Consider the following 22,016-nt stretch of genomic DNA (forward strand, 5'->3'; position numbering starts at 1 on the left):
AACTTCAAAACATCGACTTAACCAGCTTAAATATAAACAGCAGCAAAAATTTGACCTCCATGTAGCGTTTAAGTCACTCCTTCAACTGACAGTTCATCAACTGTCTTCCACAAAACACATAGTCATTTGTAATCTCCTACTGTTACTATTCCAACAAGTAGAAAGGAAGCCCACTTAACAATTATCACAGGATGCGTTGATAACGCTAAAATTATTCACACACTTTACTTTTCCCTGTTATTTTTCCGATCTGTACTATAAATATGATGTTGATGCAAGAGTATCCTTTGTTTAGCTTGGACAGATTATAACCTTACCATTTCATATATTGTAATCTCAGCACAGCAATCCTCCAGCAACAGTTCACATTTCTAGTTGCTGAGATCCCAGTGACCTAGACTTTACTGATTTATAAACTTAGTTTCAATTTGACACATCCTTACCTCATTTGCAGCCCGTAAAGCTGAAAATTCACTCTTTTCTAATATAATCATGTCTTTCTTTACAGCTGCTATGTGAGACATAATCTGCTGAAGCATTATCTCCTGTATTTAAATACAAAGAAATATTTAATCCAAGACAATGAATAATTTCAATCAAAAGACAAATACAGGTGTCCACATAAGATTTACATAATTAAGCAAATATCAAACTAAAATCTTAATTTAAAGGAAGCTGTTTGATGTTATAATCAACAGCCAAGAAAAAGTTGGATCTTCAAATAGTTTTAAATCTGCAAATCACCGCTTTCTGAAGTTAATCAGTCAAATTGCGTTATTAACCTTAACTTAGTTAGAAATACCTTGCACCATTTATTTAAACTGCTCCATTTACACTACTGAAATGAAGGGGAAAACATTAGTAATACCAGTGGTACAAAATTTGCATACTTGTATTTTGACTTACTTTTCAGCCACTAACTACCTCATCAATATAATTACTTCAGTTTCCAGATAACATTTCTACTCAAAACTCTGATGAAACTGAGTACTTTTTTAGAAACATAGAAAACCTACAGAACAATACAGGCCCTTTGGCCCACAAAGTTGTGCCGAACATGTCCCTACCTTAGAAATTACTAGGCCTACCCATAGCCCTCTATTTTTCTAAGCTCCATGTACCTATCCTAAAGTCTCTTAAAAGACCCTATCGTATCCTCCTCCACCACCGTTGCCAGCAGCCATTCCATGCACTCACCAAACTCTGAGTAAAAAAAACTTATTCCTGACATCTCCTCTGTACCTACTACCCAGCACCTTAAACCTTTACTTTTAAATAAAGGTATGGAATAACCAGAGCTAAAATATGCAAATATGTCTGCTTTGTTCAAGCTGACTCAAAAATGCAAGTGAGCTAGCTGCAGGTAGTCACCAGTACTGTATTTCAAAAAATAAATTCAGTATCTATTATAATTTTGCCATTTATTTTCCTGCCTCTTCTAAATTGCTTGGATATAGTTCAGTGCTTAGATGTTCGCCATCAAATCACTTTGTTGTGGGTCTTAATAGAGAAAACGACTGCCTTTATTTTTGAGATAGATTTTGGAGTTATTGTTTATTATAACCTAAACCCCATAAACACAAATATACAGAATACCAGTGAGAACTGCCAGATCTCATCGTTGCTCCCAATTTTGAGCCTATAATTGTGCCAAGAGCTTAAAGAGAACAACCTGAATACCAGAGAACTAGCAGTGCAGGGTAGAGGGAGGAAGAAAGTGCGCATACTTCATTCTGTCTACCTTCTGTGTAACTTCTGAGAAGCTGCTCCATAACTTCAGTGACTTCTGCTGTTCACTCTGCTGACCCACGACTGTGCTGCAACACACAGCTCGAACCACGTCGTCAAGTTCGCCAATGATACAACCATGGTGGGTCTCATCAGCAAGAACGACCAGTCAGCACACAGAGCGGAGGTGCAGCGGCTAGTGGACTGGTGCAGAGCCAATAACCTGTCTCTGAATGTGAACAAAACAAAAGAGGAGGGCACGGAGAGGCTCATCGACGGCTCCTTGGTAGAGATGGTTAAGAGCACCAAATTTCTTGGTGTTCACCTGGCGAAGAATCTCACCTGGTCCCTCAACACCAGCTCCATAGCAAAGAAAGCTCAGCAGCGTCTCTACTTTCTGCGAAGGCTGAGGAAGGTCCATCTCCCACCACCTATCCTCATTACATTCTACAGAGGTTGTATTGAGAGCATCCTGAGCAGCTGCATCACTGCCTGGTTCAGAAACTGCACCATCTCGGATTGCAAGACCCTGCAGCGGATAGTGAGGTCAGCTGAGAAGATCATCAGGGTCTCTCTTCCCACCATTACAGACATCTACACTACACACTGCATCCGCAAACAGAACTCCACACACCCCTCATACAAACTCTTCTCCCTCCTGCCATCTGGGAAAAGGCACCGAAGCATTCGGGCTTTCACGACCAGGCTTTGTAACAGTTTCTTCCTCCAAGCCATCAAACTCCTCAATACCCAGAGTCTGGACTGACACCAACTTACTGCCCTCTATTGTGCCTATTGTCTTGTTTATTGTAATGCCTGCACTGTTTTGTGCACTTGATGCAGTCCTGGGTAGGTCTGTAGACTAGTGTAGTTTGTTGTGTTGTTTTGCGTAGTTCAGTGTAGTATTGTAGTTTTGTATTGTTTCAGGTAGCACCATGGTCCTGAAAAACGTCTCGTTTTTTCTGTGTACTGTACCAGCAGTTATGGTCGAAATGATAATAAAAAGTGACTTGACTTGACAAACAGCAAGTGCAATAAAGAAGATACAGCAATGAGAAAATACTTGGGGGTGAAGGGATTATGGCTAATTAGTGTTAATTTCAAAGTTCACTGTTCATAATGACATGGTTTGTAAGTTGACAGACTTCACCCAGCAAACACTTGTGTCAATGCAACTTCTGGAATTACTGCAGTTCTTCCGGTGAAAGTACTCCTATGCATTGTCGAACATGGAGTTCCAGAATTGAGATACAGCAGTGATGAAAAATGTGGATCATGTGTGACTGGGATTGGAAATGTGCAAATGGTGCACTCCAATGTGCCTACCACCCTCATCCTTTTCTGATGCAGAGGTTTTAAGATTGTGCAACGCACACAACAATGCTGGAGGAACTCAGCATGTCAGGCAGCATCTATGGAGAAGAATAAACAGTTGACATTTCAGAGCCTTCAGGTTCTGATGGAGTGTATTAGCCAGAAACATTGATTGTTTATTCCTCTTCATAGATGCTGCCCAACCTTCTGAACTACTCCAGCACTGTGTGTGTTCGTCAACATTTCCAGCATCTGTAGAATCTCCTGCGTTTGAAAGTTTGGGAAATATAGGTTTCCCTCAATATCCAAAGGTAGAGCGTTCTTATGAAACCGTTTGTAACCTGAAATGTCGTAAAGCGAAGAAGCAATTACCATTAATTCATATGGGGAAAAGCTTTTGAGAGTTCCCAGACCAAATAAATAACCTACCAAATCAAACCAAATAACACAAAACCTAAAATAACACGAACATATAGTAAAAGCAGGAATGATATGATAAATATGTAGCCTATATAAAGTAGAAATATTGTATGCCAAAATCGATGTGGAGAGAAAAACAATCTCTCCTACGCATCTCTCAAACACACCTACGCATGTACACGTAAGCATGCACAACTGCCTACACAAGGCTTCATGGTCATGGTAGTCTTTCTCGGGGTAACTCACGCATAAAGCGGGAGTTACGTCTTTTTTCATCAAAGAGGATTTTCGCTTTACCAGTTAGCAAAAACTGGTACTAATGTAGATCTTTCGTAACAGCGAGCTGTCATAAAGCAAACGTTCAAAAAACAGGGGCTACCTGTACTACCAAGTTAACATCTGCAAATGATAAGAAAGTGTCTAAGAAAATAGAACCGTGCACAGGAATAAGCCCTTTACTCCACAATGTTGCGCCAACCCAATTAAATTAGTAATCAAATAGGCAACTGAACTTATCCATATCCTTCCATTTTCCTCACATTCATGTGCCTATCTAAACATCTCTTAAAAGTCTTTAATGTATCTGTCTCTACCACTAACCCAGGCAGCCCATTCCAGGCACTGACCACTCTGTTTTAAAAAAACTTGCTCCTCACGGCTCTTTGAAATTACCTTCTTCACCTTAAATGCATGCCCTCTGGTATTAGACATTTCAACCCTGGGGATAAGATACTGTCTACTCTATTTATGCCTCTCAATCTTATAAACCTCTAATAGATCTTCCCTCAGCCTCCGCTGCTTAAGAGAAAGTAATCCAAGTTTGTCCAACCTCTCATTATAACTGCATCACTGCTTGGTATGGAAAGTACATCGTGGCAGACAGGAAGGCTCTACAACGGGTAGTCAAAACTGCCCAACACATCACCAGCACTAGCCTACCCACCAAGGACATATAAATGGAAAGGTTCCAGAAAAAGGCCAGTAACATCATGAAGGATCCCACGTACCCTACTCCCACTCCCATTAGGGAAAAGGTCACAATGGCATCCACGCCAGGACCACCAGACTCAACAACAGTTACTTTCCCCAAACAATAAGGCTGATCAACACCTCCACCCACTAAATCCACCACTAGTTGGTCGCTTCCTGTCTGTCACCTTATGCACAGACTCGTGTCAGTTTATGGACATAAAATCAATGCATACAAGCCACTCATTTAGATTTACAGTGTTCTTAATTTTTTTGGGCTGCATCAGATGTGGAGTAACATTTAATTCTCTGTTACACTTGTGTACATGAAATAACATCAAACAGCCTTGCATCCTTCCCACAATGGGGAAACCAGAATTATATGCAATATGCAAACACTGCAACCTGTTTCTTACTTGAAGGTACTGCTTGATCTGCTAACCTCTTCCAGCATTTTGATGAGCTTGACTTCAGATTTGCACAACCTGCAGCATTTTATTTTTGTATACAGATGCCTAAAAGGCTTTCAAATAAGAGTGTCATAAAGCCCAGGAATGATGGGAGTCAAAACAAAAGACTGAATTGGAGAAAATTAACAATAATGACAATATTTTGAGGCCAAGCACAAGACCACGTAAAAAGTATTACTAGTCTTTAAATTATGTGACATTATTCTTTTGAGTATTGCTCACAGTTGTCTTTCCTCAGAAATCCATTAAAAACTCCCACAATTACTAAAGTTTCAGGATAAATAGAAATGGATAGTTAACACTGGTTGGCAAACTAGCAAATGGGCCTAAATAAGACTGTGGCAAAGATCAAGGGAATTAGAGGTGAATAGTGCTTAAAAAATGGTTTAAACATTTGAAAAAAATAAAACAAGGATGCATTGAGGTTATGCTAGACAGCTTGTGATTGAGAGTGAACACCTGCATAAACAAATAAGTTGAAAAGTCTCCTTCCGCACCATGGTTCTACTTTATTAACATGTCCATTAATGCCTGTGAAAATGAGAAACAAACTAAAGGATTCATGTTCTCAACATTCAACAATAATTTTAAATACCCATGTGGGGTGGCGGGGGGAGGTTAGATTTGTTTCTACAGTGGTATTATGCTCAAAACCTCGACCATATTACACAAGCTTTACTGATCAGGTTAAAATAAATTTAAACATTAAAAGCTCTTCACATCAAGCTAATTTAGAAACACAGAAAATGTACAGCACAATACAGGCCCTTCGGCCCACAAAGTTGTGTCGAACATATCCCTACCCTAGAAATTACTAGGCTTACCTACAGTCCTCTATTTTACTAAGCTCCTATCTAAAAGTCTCTTAAAAGACCCATTCATATCCACCTCCACCACTGTTGCCAGCAGCCCATTCTACACACTCATCACTCTGAGTAATAAACTTACCCCTGACATCTCCTCTGTACCTACTCCCCAGCACCTTAAACCTCTGTCCTCTTGTGACAACCATTTCAGTCCTGGGAAAAAGCCTCTGACTATCCACATGATCAATGCCTCTCATCATCTTATACACCTCTATCAGGTCACCTCTCATCATCTGTCTCTCCAAGGAGAAAAGGCCAAGTTCACTCAACCTATTCTCATAAGGCATGCTCCCCAATCCAGGCAACATCCTTGCAAATCTCCTCTGCACCCTTTCTATGGCTTCCACATCCTTCTTGCAGTGAGGCGACCAGAACTGAGCACAGTACTCCAAGTGGGTTCTGACCGGGGTCCTATATAGCTGCAACATTACTTCTCAGCTCCTAAATTCAATTCCACGATTGATGAAGGCCAATACACCATACACCTTTTTTTTGTATTAATTTTTTATGAGTTTCTACAATGTGACAAGATAAAAAAACAAAAAGGTTTATACAGTGCAAAATAAACATATCAAATGTACAGTTCATAACAATTAAGAAAAAGCACCCATAGTAGAATCGTATAAAGTTAGTTACCACCCACCCTCCCACTACCAATCTCCAAGCCAACCTTACGATATATAAAAAAGTTAATCAGAACTTTTATCACCACAGAGCTGTATTTATAAAAAGGTATATTGCTTACACATTAAAAAAAAATGTAAATCTTAACCATAAGGAGCTGGAAGTAAGGGATTTAAATTCAAAAGAAAAAAGGGGCGCATGCACCCTTAATCTAATTGAGAATTATGAAAATATTCAAGATAAAGTCCCCATACCTTTTGAAGGGACAGTATGCCTTCTTAACCACAGAGTCAATCTGCACAGCTACTTTGAGCATCCTATGGACTCGGACCCCAAGATCCCTCTGATCTTCCACACTGCCAAGAGTCACTAATACTATATTCTGCCATCATATTTGACCTATCAAAATGAACCACTTCACAGTTATCTGGGTTGAACAGCTGCCACTTCTTAGCCCAGTTTTGCATCCTGTCAACGTCCCGCTGTAACCTCTGACAGCCCTCCACACTATCTACAACACCTCCAACCTTTGTGTCATCAGCAAACTTACTAACCCATCCCTCCAATTCCTCATCCAGGTCATTTATAAAATTCACGAAGAGTAAGGGTCCCAGAACAGATCCCTGAGGCACCACACTGGTGACCAACCTCCATGCAGAATATGACCTGTCTACAGCCACTCTTTGCCTTCTGTGGGCAAGCCAGTTCTGGATCCACAAAGCAGTGTCCCTTGGATCCCATGCCTCTTTACTTTCTCAATAAGCCTTGCATGGGGTACCTTATCAAATACCTTGATGAAATCCATATACACTACATCTACTGCTCTTCCTTCATCAATGTGTTTAGTCACATCCTCAAAAAATTCAATCAGGCTCGTAAGGCACGACCTGCCCTTGACAAAGCCATGCTTACTACTCCTAATCATATTATACCTCTCCAAATCTTCATAAATCCCACCTCTCAGGATCTTCTCCATCAACTTATCAACCACTGAGGTACGACTCACTGAACTATAATTTCCTGGGCTATTTCTACTCCCTTTCCTGAAAAAAGGAACAACATTCGCAACCCTCCAATCCTCCGGAACCACTCCCATCCCCATTGATGATGCAAAGATCATCACCAGAGGCTCAGCAATCTCTTCCCACAGTAGCCTGGGGTACATCTCATCCAGTCCCAGTGACTTATCCAACTTGATGCTTTCCAAAAGCTCCAGCACATCCTCTTTCTTAATATCTACATGCTCAAGCTTTTCAGTCTGCTGAAAATCATCACTACAATCACCAAATCTTTTTCCATAGTGAATACTGAAGTAAAGTATTCATTAAGTACCTCTGCTATTTCCTCCGGTTCCATACACACTTTCCCACTGTCACACTTGATATGGCCTATTCTTTCACGTCTTATTCTCTTGCTCTTCACATACTTGTAGAATGCCTTGGGGGTTTTCCTTAATCCTGCCACCAAGGCCTTCTCACGGCCCCTTCTGGCTCTCCTAATTTCCTTCTTAAGCTCCTTCCTATTAGCCTTATAATCTTCTAGATCTCTAACATCTAGCTCTCTGAACCTTTTGTAAGCTTTTCTTTTCTTCTTGACAAGGTTTATTACAGCCTTTGTACACCACAGTTCCTGTACCCTACCATAACTTCCCTCTCTCATTGGAACGTACCTACACAGAACTCCACATAAATATCCCTTGAACATTTGCCACATTTCTTCTGTACTTTTCCCTGAGAACATCTGTTTCCAATTTAAGCCTCCAATTTCCTGCCTGATAGCTTCATAATTCCCCTTACTCCAATTAAACGCTTTTCTAACTTGTCTGTTCCTATCCCTTTCCAATGCTATTGTAAAGGAGATAGCTCTCCCACTGAGATATCTGACTCCTGACCAGGTTCATTTCCCAATACCAGATCAAGTACAGCCTTTCCTCTTATAGGTTTATCTACAATTTGTGTCAAGAAACCTTCCTGAACGCACCTAACAAACTCCACCCCATCTAAACCACGTGCTCTAGGGAGATGCCAATCAATAGTTGGAAAATTAAAATCTCCCATCATGACAACTCTGTTATTATTACACCTTTCCAGGAACAGTTTTCCTGTTTCTCCTCGATATCCCTGCTACTATTGGGCGGCTTATAAAAAACACCCAGTAAAGTTATTGACCCCTTCCTGTTCCTAATCTCCACCCACAGAGACTCTGTAGACAATCACTCTATGGCATCCACCTTTTGTGCAGCCATGACACTATCTCTGATCAACAGTGCCACGCTCCCACCTCTTTTGCTTCCCTCCCTGTCCTTTCTGAAACATCTAAAACCCAGCACCTGAAGTAACTATTCCTGTCCCTGAGCCATCCAAGTCTCTGTCATGACTACCACATCATATCTCCAAGTACTGATCCATGCTCTAAGCTCATCCGCTTTGTTCACAACACTCCTTGTGTTAAAATACACATGTTAACCTTCAGTCTAAATGCGTCCCTTCTCTATCACCTGCCTATCCTCCCTGTCACACTGTCTACAAGCTTTCTCTATTTGTGAGCCAACCTCCTCTTCCCCAGTCTCTTCAGTTTGGTTCCCACCCCCCAACAATTCTAGTTTAAACTCTCCCTAGTAGCCTTAGCAAACCTCCTTGCCAAGATATTGGTCCCCCTGGGATTCAAGTGCGACCTGTCTTTTTTGTACAGGTCACATCTGCCCCAAAGGAGGTCCCACTGATCCAGAAATCTGAATCCCTGCCCCCTGGACCAATCCCTCAGCCACGCATTTATCCTCCACCTCATCCTATTCTTATTCTCACTGTCGCGTGGCACAGGCAGTAATCCCGAGATTACTACTTTTGTGGTCCTGCTTTTCAACTTCCTTCATAACTCCCTGTAGTCTTCTTTCAGGACCACTTCCCTTTTCCTACCTTTTGGTACCAATACCTTTTGGTATCAATATGTACCACGACCTCTGGCTCTTCTCTCTCCCACCGCAGGATATCTTGGACGTGATCCAAAACATCCCAGACCCTGGCACCTGGGAGGCAAACTACCATCCGAGTCTCTTTCCTGCCTCCTCAGAATCGCCTGTCTGACCCCATAACTATAGTGTCCCCTATCACTACTGCCTTCCTCTTCCCTTCCCTACCCCTCTGAGCTACAGGGCCAGAAGCCACTGCCGCTTCCCCCAGAATTTCCAAAAGAGCCTGTTGAGTTTAGTACCATTTATAACAAAAGTGTTATACTGCTGCAGCAGAAACATTTAAATAAAAGAAATTATTTAATTTCTTTTAAAAAAAATGATTCAAAGTAAATTGGAAAAAACTTGTTTGGAGGCTCACATATTTTACGGGAAAGATAATAGGACCAAAACTTAGCAAAAGCAGAATAAGAGCCAACATACCGGAAAACCATTAAAAACGAATGGAATACTTTTTACATTGTTTTAACAGCAGCAGCATTGCAGTTTATTTTCACCACTTGAAAGCTGTGTAGTTTGAGGCTCTTTAAGCTGACTTGTCAGAATCATAAGCAGAATTATAAGCTCAATTAAATATAATTGTTAAATTATATTCTCAACTAAGGATGTGTTTTATACAGTTCACCATATTACTGGGCAGAAACAAAACAGAAAATACTGGAGCAACACAAAATGCTGGAGGAACTCAGCAGGTGAGGCAACAGAATAAACAATTTAATAAATAAACAAAATAAAAATAAAGAAGAATAAACAGTTGACATTTCTGGCTATGATCTTTCATCAGGACCTCTGATTCTTTAGAGCTGAAGGAAGGGGGCAGAAGTCAGAATGGGAAAGTAGGGGGAGGAAGGGAAGGAGTACAAACTGGCAAGTGATAGGTGAAAACAGGTGAGGTAGGGTGGGTGGATTGGGGAGTGGGTATGAAGTAAGAAGCTGGTGGTGATAGGTGGAAGAGGTAAGGTAAAGGAAACCTGATAGGAGACAAAGTGAACTACAGGAGAAAATGAATGAGGAGAGGCACCGGAGGGAGGTGATACACAGGTGTGGAAAAGAGGTGTATGATTGGAGCCAGAAAGAGGAATGGAGAAAGAAGAGAGAGGGGCAAGAAGTTACCAGAAGTTAGAGAAATTGATGTTCATGCCATCAGATTGACGTATATCCAGACAGAATGTGAGGTGTTGCTTCTATAAGCCGCGAGTAGCCTCATGGTGACATTAAAAGAGACCATGGACAGACACGTTGGAACAGGAACTGCAAATGAAATGGGTGTCCACCGCTATATTCAACCTTTGTATATACAGAAGGGATTAGTTCCAGTAAGACAGCGGCATGCTCAGCCACAGCAGCTTCTGCAGGGTCAACCAAAGGTTTTTATGATTGCAAGACCCTGGTGGACATTAAGAACTTAAAGTACTGCAGGGTTACCCCATCAATGATTTCCTGATTGGTGGAGAAACAGAAGGAGCTGTACTCAGTACTGCTGTCAGAAGTCGAGTCAGTGCTCAAATAGTGCGCAGCCTAACAGCAAGCGATTGTCTTAACTTGCTTTTCTTGTGAACGCTAGACCCTGCTGGATATTGTTAATGTGGAATACTGCAAGAGCAATTCACTAATTTATTGGCAGACAGCAGCCTCGGTGTTGCCTGTTTATGGCTGCCCAGGAGAGAGGCGTTGGGAGTCAATAATTCCACCGGAGTACTGGGGGCAGTGTGGCACAGCATCCAAGCTGGAGTTGGTACAAACCCCCACCCCATCCCCCATGTTCGCTCAGCAGAAGAAAAGCCATGTTGTACTTGACTGCAGCTTGCTGCAACATTCATGGACTCACGTGTCTTGGGGACTTTTTTTTTGTGACTATATTTTACTGATATCTCATGTGTGCTTACTATCTTATATGCAGTATATGTGCCTTGTGCTGTGCATGACAATTGGCCCTGGAATAAAGCTGTTTCATCTGGCTGTATTCATGTATGGTTGAATAACAATTAACTTGAACTATGAAGACAGAGAGGAAATGCTGGATGAAGCACTCCCCCACTCTACATTGGGGCTTACTGATGTAGAAGAGGCCACATTGGGCGCACCAGATATAGTAATCACCCTGAAAGACTCTCGAATGTCGTCTCACATGGAAGGACTAACTGGGCCCTGAATGATGAGTAGGGAGGAGGTGTAGGGGTAGGTGTAGCCCTTGTCCCAATTGCAGGGATAAGTACCAGGAGGGAGATCAGTGGGGAGGGACAAGTGGACAAGAGAGTCACATAGAGAGCGATACCTGGAGCAAGAAGAAAGTGGTCGAGGAGGGAAAGATGTGCTTGATGGTAAGATCCCATTGAACACAATGGAAGTTACAAAGAATGATGTGATTGATACAAAGGCTCATTAGAAAATACTGGAGATGCTGCTTTACCTGCTGAGTATCATTGGAAAAACACTAGGTACACAACTACATATATTGATTGATTGATTCAAATGATGCAGGCTGATCAAGTATTTCCTGTATTTTTGCACAATTTCCAACAGCTGGGGTAATTTATTTTTACTTTTGCTGCTGGCTTACTTGTTGATTTTTTGTCGCCATGTCTTTGTATGTAATTTCCATATTAGAATTCATGACTCTCAGCAGTGTAGCTACCACAACCTCCGATTGCTTAGAGCTGAAACCTGAAAGAGAAACAATAGCAAGAGACTAAGAGGGGAGCTTTTAGACAAAGATACTAGAGTAAAATTTATGGGAACAGAAAGTGGTGGATACTACACAACCCACCCCAAACAAATCCTACTCCACCACTGAGCACATTTACATGGATCACTGCCACAAGAAAGCAGCACCCAAAACCCCCCACCACACAGGTAATGCCCTCTTCTCTCTACCATTGGGTAGAAGGTACAGAAGCCATAGGGACAATATCACCAGATTCAGGAATAGTGTTTAACCTTACAACCATTAGGCTTCTCAATTGGAATAGATAACTTCACTCACTGCTATGAGCTGATACCACCAAGTACAGACATTTTTGACTTGACAACTCATCTTCTCAGTATTATTTTTATTTGCAGTTTATATTCTTTTGCACATTGGCTGTTTGTCAGTCTTCATCTGTTTATGTAGTTTTTTTTTGGTAAAATTCTATTGTATTTTCTTGTAAATACTTGCAAAAATTGAATCTCAAGGTATTATGTGGTAACATATACATACTTTGATAATAAGTTTACTTTGAACATGCATCAAAAGGGTAGAGTAGCACTGTATTTTCTTAAAGTGGCTTTCAAAATGACTGGTGAATGAGGAAAGAGTATTGCGATTCACTTCTTATTTTTAACCTCTGCTCTATGAACCCATGAAACATTAATTAGATGAGAACCAGAACTTCAGGGTTGGATTTGGTCTTACAACCTGTCAGATTCTAAACCAACAGAACCCAAATTCGATTTTCTCCTTAAATTTTCTTATAAATACTTAAAAAAAACATTGTATCTACATCAGGAAGCATGGGTAAAGAATTTCGTATTCTATGAAAAATATTGCCTTAAATTTTCCTAATGGTCTCATTTATTTCATAGTTACCAGCTGTATAAAAATAAAATGCTCTTTATCACTTAGTTTTCATATGTACGATATCCTCAAGTCAAAATCCATAAAAGAAAAACAACCCCCATTTATATATATTCTAAAGCAGTCTAACAGCAACCAGCAATGTGTACAGATCAGCTCCCACAAACAGTAAGGTCATAATAACAATAATTATCCTTTCCAACAATCATGATTGAATAATAAATTTGAGGAAACAGGACTAACTGCCCCTCCCCATCCGAATGTGCCAAGAGAGCTTTTAGGCTCAGGGAACAGATCAGACCTCTTTATTGCATCCCTTCTGGACATCAAACCTCCAATAATGTCCGCCAAGGTTCTCCCCAAATCCTCGCACACAACAAGGGCCAATATTTCTAAATTTCTATCCAATTCTATTTAATAAATTCACATATACATTTTCCTTTTGTTCTACGATAGGATTTATATTGCGACAGAAGATACTTTAGCCAGCTAAGGAACATTAAGAGGTAAGATTGTATACAGCAATGACTGATGTTTGAAGGATTAATGCACATTTTACAACATCCATATAGTTTAAGGCACAAAAACAGGAAACAAAAAGATTGGATCAACCACAGCTGACAGGCGAAGTGTATAGATCAAAAGATACCACTAAAAAGTCAAAAAATGCACCAGAGGTTCAGAAAAAAAAACCCTCAATTAAATACAAGAAAGTTGAAAAATGATAAAGTCTGGAGGGAATTAGCTGAAAGAAACTAACTTCACTGAAAGCGATAAATCCCAAGATCATAGAACATAGAACAATACAGCACAGTACAGGCCCTTCAGCCCACAATGTTGTGCTGACCCTTACACTCTGCCTCCCATATAACCCTCCACCTGAAATTCCTCCATATACCTGTCTAGTAGTCTCTTAAATTTCACTAGTGTATCTGCCTCCACCACTGACTCAGGTAGTGCATTCCACGCACCAACCACTGAGTAAAAAACCTTCCCCCAATATCCCCCTTGAACATTCCATCCCTTACCTTAAAGCTATGTCTTCTTGTATTGGGGATTGCCCTGGAGAAGAGGCGCTGGCTGTCCACTCTATCTATTCCTCTTAATATAATGTACACCTCTAACATGTCTCCTCTCATCCTCCTCCTCTCCAGAGAGTAAAGCCCCAGCTCCCTTAATCTCTGATCATAATGCATACTCTCTAAAACAAGCAGCAACCTGGTAGATCTCCTCTGTACCCTTTCCAATGCTTCCAAATCCTTCCTATAGTGAGGCGACCAGAACTGGACACAGTACTCCAAGTGTGGCCTAACCACAGTTTTATAGATCTGCATCATTACCCCACGACTCTTAAACTCTATCCCTCGACTTATGAAAGCTAACACTCCATAAGCTTTCTTAACTACCCTGTGAGGCAACTTTCAGGGATTTGTGAACATGTACCCCCAGATCCCTCTGCTCCTCCACACTCCCAAGTATCCTGCCATTTACTTTGTACTCTGCCTTGGAGTTTGTCCTTCCAAAGTGTACCACCTCACACTTCTCCGGATTGAACTCCATCTGCCACTTCTCAGCCCACTTCTGCATCCTATGAAGGTCTCTCTGCAATCTTCGACAATCCTCAACACTATCCACAACATCACCAACCTTTGTGTCGTCTGCAAACTTGCCAACCCACCCTTCTACCCCCACATCCAGGTCGTTAATGAAAATCACAAAAAGTAGAGGTCCCAGAACCGATCCTTGTGGGACACCACTAGTCACAACCCTCCAATCCGAATATACTCCGTCCACTTTCTGCAGGCAAGCCAATTCTGAATCTACCTGGCCAAACTTCCCTGGATTCCATGCCTTCCGACTTTTTGAATAAGCCCAAGATGCTCCACAGCCCAAGGATTTGAGAGAGGCAGTGAACAGTTCAAACAGATTGGAAATTAGAGACTGTAACCACACTATTAAAGAAAGCAGAGGAAAACTGGGAACTACTGACATCATCACTGGAAAAATTACATATTATTATCATGGCAATAGTAGTAAGCCACTTAACTTAGGATTGGATAGAGTGAACAGCATTTGAGAGGGAAATCAAGCTTGAAAAATCCTCTGCTGCGTTCTCAAGGATGCAACCAGCCGACCAACAGAGAGAAATTAGCAAATATAATCCATTTGGATTTTCAGAAGGCTTTGGATTCAGTGCATATAAAAGGTTATTCAACAAAATAGACCTACCTGAAATTGTAGTAATATAAAGCCAGGAACAGATTGCTTAACAGATAAACATTACTAGGTCATTACTGCGTTGGAAGGCTGTACAACAAATATTGGTGCTTGGACAACCGCCATTCACAATCTGTATCAATAATTTGGAAAAGGGAGGAAGCTTACTGATGACAAAGGCCGGTGGATGTTGTGAGGAGGATGCAGAAATACTTCAAAGATATAAACAGGCTGGCTGAATGGCTGAGGACATGGCAGACAGGCTGTTATGTAAAAAAAGTTTCTGTTATCCACATTAGGAGAATAAAAAAAGCAGGGACCAAAAAATGTTGTTAATTAGAGAGGCCTGGGTTGCTCAGTATACAAATAGAACAAATTACGTGCAATATAGCAAGCAACTGGGAAGGTAAATTGCATTGCAAGGGAATTTGAGTTAAGACATCTTGCTGTAATTACACAGGCTGTGGTGAGACCACACCTTGAATATTGTGTACATGTTTTGTCTCTCACCCGAAGGAGGAATATGCTTCAGTGCAATGAAGGTTCAGTGGACTGATTCTTGGGATTGAGTAAGAGGGAGTATGAGGGTTGGGATTACCAGTAACACAAGTTCTTCCAGTCAGAATCCGTATAGGCCCAGACTGAGAATGAGAGTCGATCTCAGAGAAGGATACAAAAATGGGAATTGCAAGGAAAAACAAGGGATCAGTGGGGGTTGGGGGTAGATACATATTTTGATCTTTGCAAGTCTTTACTCAAGCAAATCTCGAGATTCTCTAGTTGAGTGTATTCAAAATGGAGACTGATAACTTCATGGATCCAGGTTTGGTTTAGAGGTCAAAGTTCAGCAATGGTCCTGTTAAATACAGAGCAGGCACAATACACCAAAAGACCCTCATCTGCTTATAATTTAATATGTTCTATGTTATCCTGTTTGCTGACATAAACAGCTTTTGCTCTCTCCACCTCTATCATACAATTGATTTTAAACATATATATTTGAAGTATTTAAAAGCAGGTGCAGAAATTTCATATCACAAAGGTACTAGCCACAGTCAATACTCAATTTCTGAGACTGAAGGTACTTGCACTTTAGTCACACTCCCCAACATCACTCCCCTTCAGTGATTTCAATCTATTGTCAAGCCACACAGGAAATATCAGAATACCATTTACCAAACATGATACCTATTCAGTCAGATTTTTTTTTAAATGTTTGAAAGATAATTTTAGCAGAGATAATGCTTACAACAAAATGAATTTCATTGGGTTTTCCCTGAACTGTTGGCATTGAACAATGCAGAAGTAGTTCAAAAGCACCTGCATGAATCTGCAAATCTGAAACTTGCTGACTGAATTTCAGGAACCATTTCCCAGAAACAATAGAGCTGAGCTCCAAGTAGAACCCAACTACAAAATGGAATCCCAAAGAATCCCAAAATACTTGGGAATCTGCTCTGGCTTTCCATGGGGCATGTGAGCCCTACATTAGGCAGCAGCAACTTCCCTATTTAAAGAGTGAGTGTTTAATATTGTTAATGGTGTTGTTATGCCTGCAGCCCCCTCCTTTGTGAGAATCGCAAGATCACTATTGGGTTGGGTCAGGGGACCCAGGAAATGAGAGAGAGACGTGCAGAATGCCTCGTTCCCCGGCGATGTAAAGCTACGGGACATGGCCATTGTCTCTTGGAGACACATTTGTGGATTGAAATACTATGCTACGTGAACGCCCTCAGGCAAAGTGGGCTGGGTGAGAAAGAGATTGCATCACCCCATCCTGATTGACATCTACGACCCTGCAAGTCAGGATAAAAGAGGGTCTGTAGGAACAGCCCCTCAGACGCACCAGAAGAAACGCTAGCGATCCCGTAATAGCGGGAAGCCATTTGAAGGAGGCCTTGTGCGTTCAGTTCCGTTGCCTGGGACTGGTGGCTGGAACCACGGAAAACGGCTTTTAGCTAGCAACAGGGAAATCAACTCCCCCGACTCAAAGGACTGGCATCATAAAAGACCTGGGCAAGTTTAAAACCGTCTCTCTTAAATCCAAAACGTTGCAGCTTGAACAAACTAACAGTGACTGTTATATTTCCATCGGACAATACATTATCCCCTAGACAACGATAGAGCTATTTCTTATTGATTATTATTATACCCGCGCTTTTAGATTTAGTACTGACGACGTATATTATCTGTATGTTTGCATTAATCTTATTTTTGTGTCCCTTTATCAATAAATACTTTTAAAAATAGTACCATCAGACTTCAACGGACCTCTCTATCTTTGCTGGTAAGTGACCCAGTTATGGGGTACGTAACAGTGTAAACTGTTGTGATTGATTTCCTTTTTAATTTAAATTATAATTGCTGGACACATTCTAAAAGCAATGCAAAGCCATTATATCAAGCTCAGCTTTGTTATCTTTCAAATGTTTTCAGAGTTTCATGGGTGAGGCTTATTCGAGTTCTGAAGGAACTAGCCGAAGAGATTGCGGAGGTATTAACGATGATCTTTGAAGGATCAATAGATTCTGGCATTGTATTGGATGACTGGAAAATTGCACGTTACTCCGCAATAGGCAGCAGCAAGGAAACTATAGACCTGTTAGCCGAACATCAGTGGTTGGGAAGTTGTTGGAATCGATTGTTAGGGATGAGATTACCGACTACCTGGAGGAACATAAGATAGGCCAAGGCCAGCATGGTTTCCTGAAGGGAAAATCCTGCCTGACAAGCCTACAATTCTTTGAGGAAATTACAAGCAGGGTAGACAAGGGAGATGCAGTAGATGTGGTGTACTTGGATTTTCAGATGCCTTTTGACAAGGTGCTGCACATGAGGCCACTGAGCAAGATAAGAGCCCGTGGAATTGCAGGGGAGTTACCAGCATGGGTGGAGCATTGGCTGGTCAGTAGAAAAGAGAGAGTGGGAATAAAGGGACCCTATTCTGGCTGGCTGCCGGTTACCAGTGGAGCTCCACAGGGATAGGTGTTGGGACTGCTGCTTTTAATGACGTAGGAATGATTTGGACTGCAGTATTAATGGAATTGGGGCCTAAATTTGCCAATGATACAAAGATAGGTGAGGAGCGGGTAATGTTGAGGAAACAGAGAACCTGCAGAGAGACTTAAGATAGTTTAGGGAAATGGGCAAAGAAATGGCAAATGAAATACAACATTGGAAAGTGTATGGTCATGCACTTTGGTGGAATAAACGGGCAGACTATTATTCAGATGGGGAGAGAATTCAAAATGTAGAGATACAAAGGGACTTAGGAGTCCTTGTGCAGGATACCCTAACGGTTAACCTCCAGGTTGAGTCGGTGGTGAAGAAGGCAAATGCAATGCTGGCATTCATTTCCAGAGGTATAGAAGAGCAGGGATGTGATGTTGAGTCTCTATAAGACACTCGTGAGACCACACTTGGTGTATTGTGTACAGTTTTGGGCTCCTTATTTTAGAAAGGATATTCTAACATTGGAGAGGGTTCAGAGAAGGTTCTCAAGAATGATTCCAAAAATAAAAGGGTCACCGTAAGGGAACGTCTGGCAGCTCTTGGGCTGTATTCCCTGGAGTTCAGGAGAATGAGAGGGAATCTCATTGAAACATTCCGAATGTTAAAAGACCTGAACAGATTAGATATGGCAAAGTTATTTCCCATGGTAGGGGATTCTAGAACAAGAGGGCACAACTTCAGGATTGAAGGACGTCAATTTAGAACTGAGATGTGGAGAAATTACTTCAATCAGAGGGTGGTAAATCTGTGGAATTTGTTGCCATGAGCGGCTGTGGAGGCCAGTCATTAGGTGTATTTAAGGCAGAGACAGATAGGTTCTTGATTAGCCAGGGCATCAACGGGTATGGGGTGAAGGCAGGGGAGTGGGGTTGACTAGAAGAATTGAATCGGCTCATGATTGAATGGTGGAGCAGACTTGATGGGCTGAATGGCCTACTTCTGCTCCTATAACTCACCACCAGAGGCATTCCAACTACAAAATTCTTTTCCTACAGTCTACTTAGAACATTGAGAGATACAACATGGAAACAGGCCAATCAAATTCATACTATCACCCATCCATTTACACGAATCTTACATTCATCTCATTTCTTTTATTCCCCCATCCCTCAATATTCTCATCAACGTCCCTCAGAAGCAGCAGCTCTACCAGCTGTGCTGTTGTACTACCCAACTCTAAAAAGACAACCATACATCTACCTCCAAGTGGCCTTTGACAAAAGAACATGGAAGAATGGACCAAAAGGTTATAAGCCCATGAAATCCAAAATAAATTGGAAATCGAATCCAAAGTTGGCTTTGTAACTGGAGGCAGTGTGATGGTAGAAGGTTGTTTCTGTGATTTGAAACCTATAATTAATGGTCTCTCACAGTGCTGAGACCCACACTATTTGTTATATACACTGATTATGAAGTGAACATTGAGGCAGTATGGTAGATTAGTGGTTACACAATGCTTTACAGTACAGGCAACCTGGGTTCAATGCCTACTGCTGCCTGCCCTACCAGTTGCTAGATTAATTGATAATTGTAAATTGACCTGTGATTAAGCTACGCTTAAATCAGGGGATTGCTGGGGAGCACAGCTCGAAGGGCAAAAAGGGCTTATTCCACATTGTATGTGAATGAATAAAATAAGAGGTAACAAAATTCAATACTGTGGAGGGTAGACAGGCTAGAGGATCAGATCAGTTGGCAAGATGGGCAGATGGAATTTAATCCTAAGGTAAAGGCTTTGGGAAGACTAATAAAAGTAAGGCTTACACAATGAATGTAGCTCTAGAGACTACAGAACAGAAAGACCTCCGTGAACAAGTGTTAGGATCCCTGAAGCCGGCAGCACAGACAGATATGCTGGAAATGAAAGACATACAGACCATTTATCCACAGTAAGGGCGTTTGCATTGGAACAGATGCAGAGAAGAGAAATCAAGATGTCTTCTGGGGTGATTTATTTTAGTCATGAGGAAAGAATGGATAGGCTGAGTTTATTTTCCTTCAAGCAAAGGAAGAATTTGACAGAGGTAACTAAAACTGAGAGGCATAGTTGGATAAATATTTTTTTTAAATGTTATCTATAACAGCAGCGCTACAACTACAGGGCAGAAGTTTACAGCAGATGAAAACCATAAAAAATTGCAGACGCTTGTAATCTAAAATACAAACTGAAAATGCTGGAAATACTCAGCGGGCTAAGCTGAACCTCAGAGAAAAGAAACAGTGAACGTTTTAGGCTGAAACAGAAGTTAGATTCCATACACAGACCAATTCATAACTTTCATGTCATAGTGCACAGAAAAACATGGAACACGCCAGAGATCTGGGAAAGGTGCACATGACCTCTCCCTACAGACCTGGACCCATGGAGTCCTGAATAGTTTACAAGGTATACAAGAGGCTGGATATAACCCATCAACTTCATGACATCAATAGATGGAATATCGGTTTCTCTTTCCATTGATCCTGTCTGACTTTCTGAGTATTTATAACATTTTATGATTTTTAATTGCACTTTAGTGAGGACCAAGGAAGAATTTTTTCATCCAAATGGTGGCGGGACCCAGAACGCATGCCCAAGAGGGTGCCGGGACTCTGGAACGCACTGTCTGAGGTGGTGGTGGAAGCAGAAAACATTTAAGTATCCAGAATCAACAAAGCAGAAAAAGGCGCAGACCAAGAGGGGAAATACAATGCTTAGGTGTTGGACAGCATGGACTTGAGACTACGGATGCTGAAATCTGGAGTGAGAAAAAAGCCGTTGGCGGAACTCAGCAGGTCCAGCCCAGATGAAAGATCTTAACCTGAAACAATGACTGTCCATTTCCCTTTACAGATGCTGCCTGACCTACTGAAATCCTCCAGGAGTTCATGGATATGGTGAGCCCAAACACCTGTTTCAGTGTCCTACAATGCTAGGACTCCATTACTGGATTCAATAGAAGGCAAGAAGATTAAATAAATTTAAGATGACCAACCATTAGGTTAAAAAAAAGGCAGAAAGTCCAAGGCAAGGGTAACTAGCAGTCTGATCATGATGATAGCCAGCCAAGCATTCTATACAGAAGCAGTAAATAGCTTCCACATATATGTCAGGTATTGCAAAATACTTAAAAAGCTAGACATACTTTACCTCTGACCTCTCAACCTCATGACCCCATGTCACCAAACCACGTGGAAATAACTTGAAATTGTTATACTTGTAATTCAATAAAGTTGATTTTTAAATGAATTTAAATAATAAAAACATTTTAAAGTACTTTAACTAACTCCAAATGCATCTGGTCACCACATTGTTTGGAAACATGGGGAAAAAAAGAGCTTTGTGTGTCATAAGAACTTCCGTCTGCACTGTCGGAAACCCAACCACAACTTTCAGGCTGCCCTGCTGTCCTAGGGAGAACTCAAGGAGCCTGAGAGAAGGTATCAATGACAAGTGGAATTTCAGGGATGCCACTGGAAGCAGAAGAGAAACATAGGACTGGTTGAGCACAGTCCAGCCAAATAATTTCCTGGTTATTCCTCCTCTAAAGTCAACTGGTCTGTCTGAAATATTAATTTAGAGATCAAAAAGATGAACAGCAAACAGGAACTAAATACAGTTGCTACATTTTGCAAAAGAAAAAATAATATCTATTTACTTTATGATCATTGATGATTAGAAATGCCGTTGAAAAATAATTCACGCAACCTACAAAAGCTACGGTAATCTATTTTGACTAGCATTGTAAAACTAGGCCCAGTTATCAAATTAATAGTTACAAGTTAAATCAAATAATAGAAGTGAGTATCAGGTGCTCTTTTGTGGAAATGACAACACCTTGTATTTATAGTAGTATCTTGCTTCTTTCATCACTGAATACCATACAACTCTC

General features: G+C 41.1%; 1 protein-coding gene across 3 annotated transcripts in view; it reads right to left on the reverse strand.

Annotated features, from left to right (window-relative positions):
* Nucleotides 1-22,016, reverse strand: part of mcur1 (mitochondrial calcium uniporter regulator 1) — a 57,501-nt gene that overhangs the window by 26,838 nt on the left and 8,647 nt on the right. For all 3 annotated transcript variants that reach the window (XM_073023926.1, XM_073023925.1, XM_073023927.1), the window contains 2 exons: nucleotides 11,920-12,023; nucleotides 444-545 (listed from right to left, as the gene is read on the reverse strand). In XM_073023926.1, coding sequence (XP_072880027.1) covers nucleotides 444-545; nucleotides 11,920-12,023 — 206 coding nt within the window. The remainder of the gene's footprint in view (nucleotides 1-443; nucleotides 546-11,919; nucleotides 12,024-22,016) is intronic.

Source organism: Hemitrygon akajei, chromosome 20 (assembly GCF_048418815.1).
Source record: "Hemitrygon akajei chromosome 20, sHemAka1.3, whole genome shotgun sequence".
NCBI classification, from domain to species: Eukaryota; Metazoa; Chordata; class Chondrichthyes; order Myliobatiformes; family Dasyatidae; genus Hemitrygon; species Hemitrygon akajei.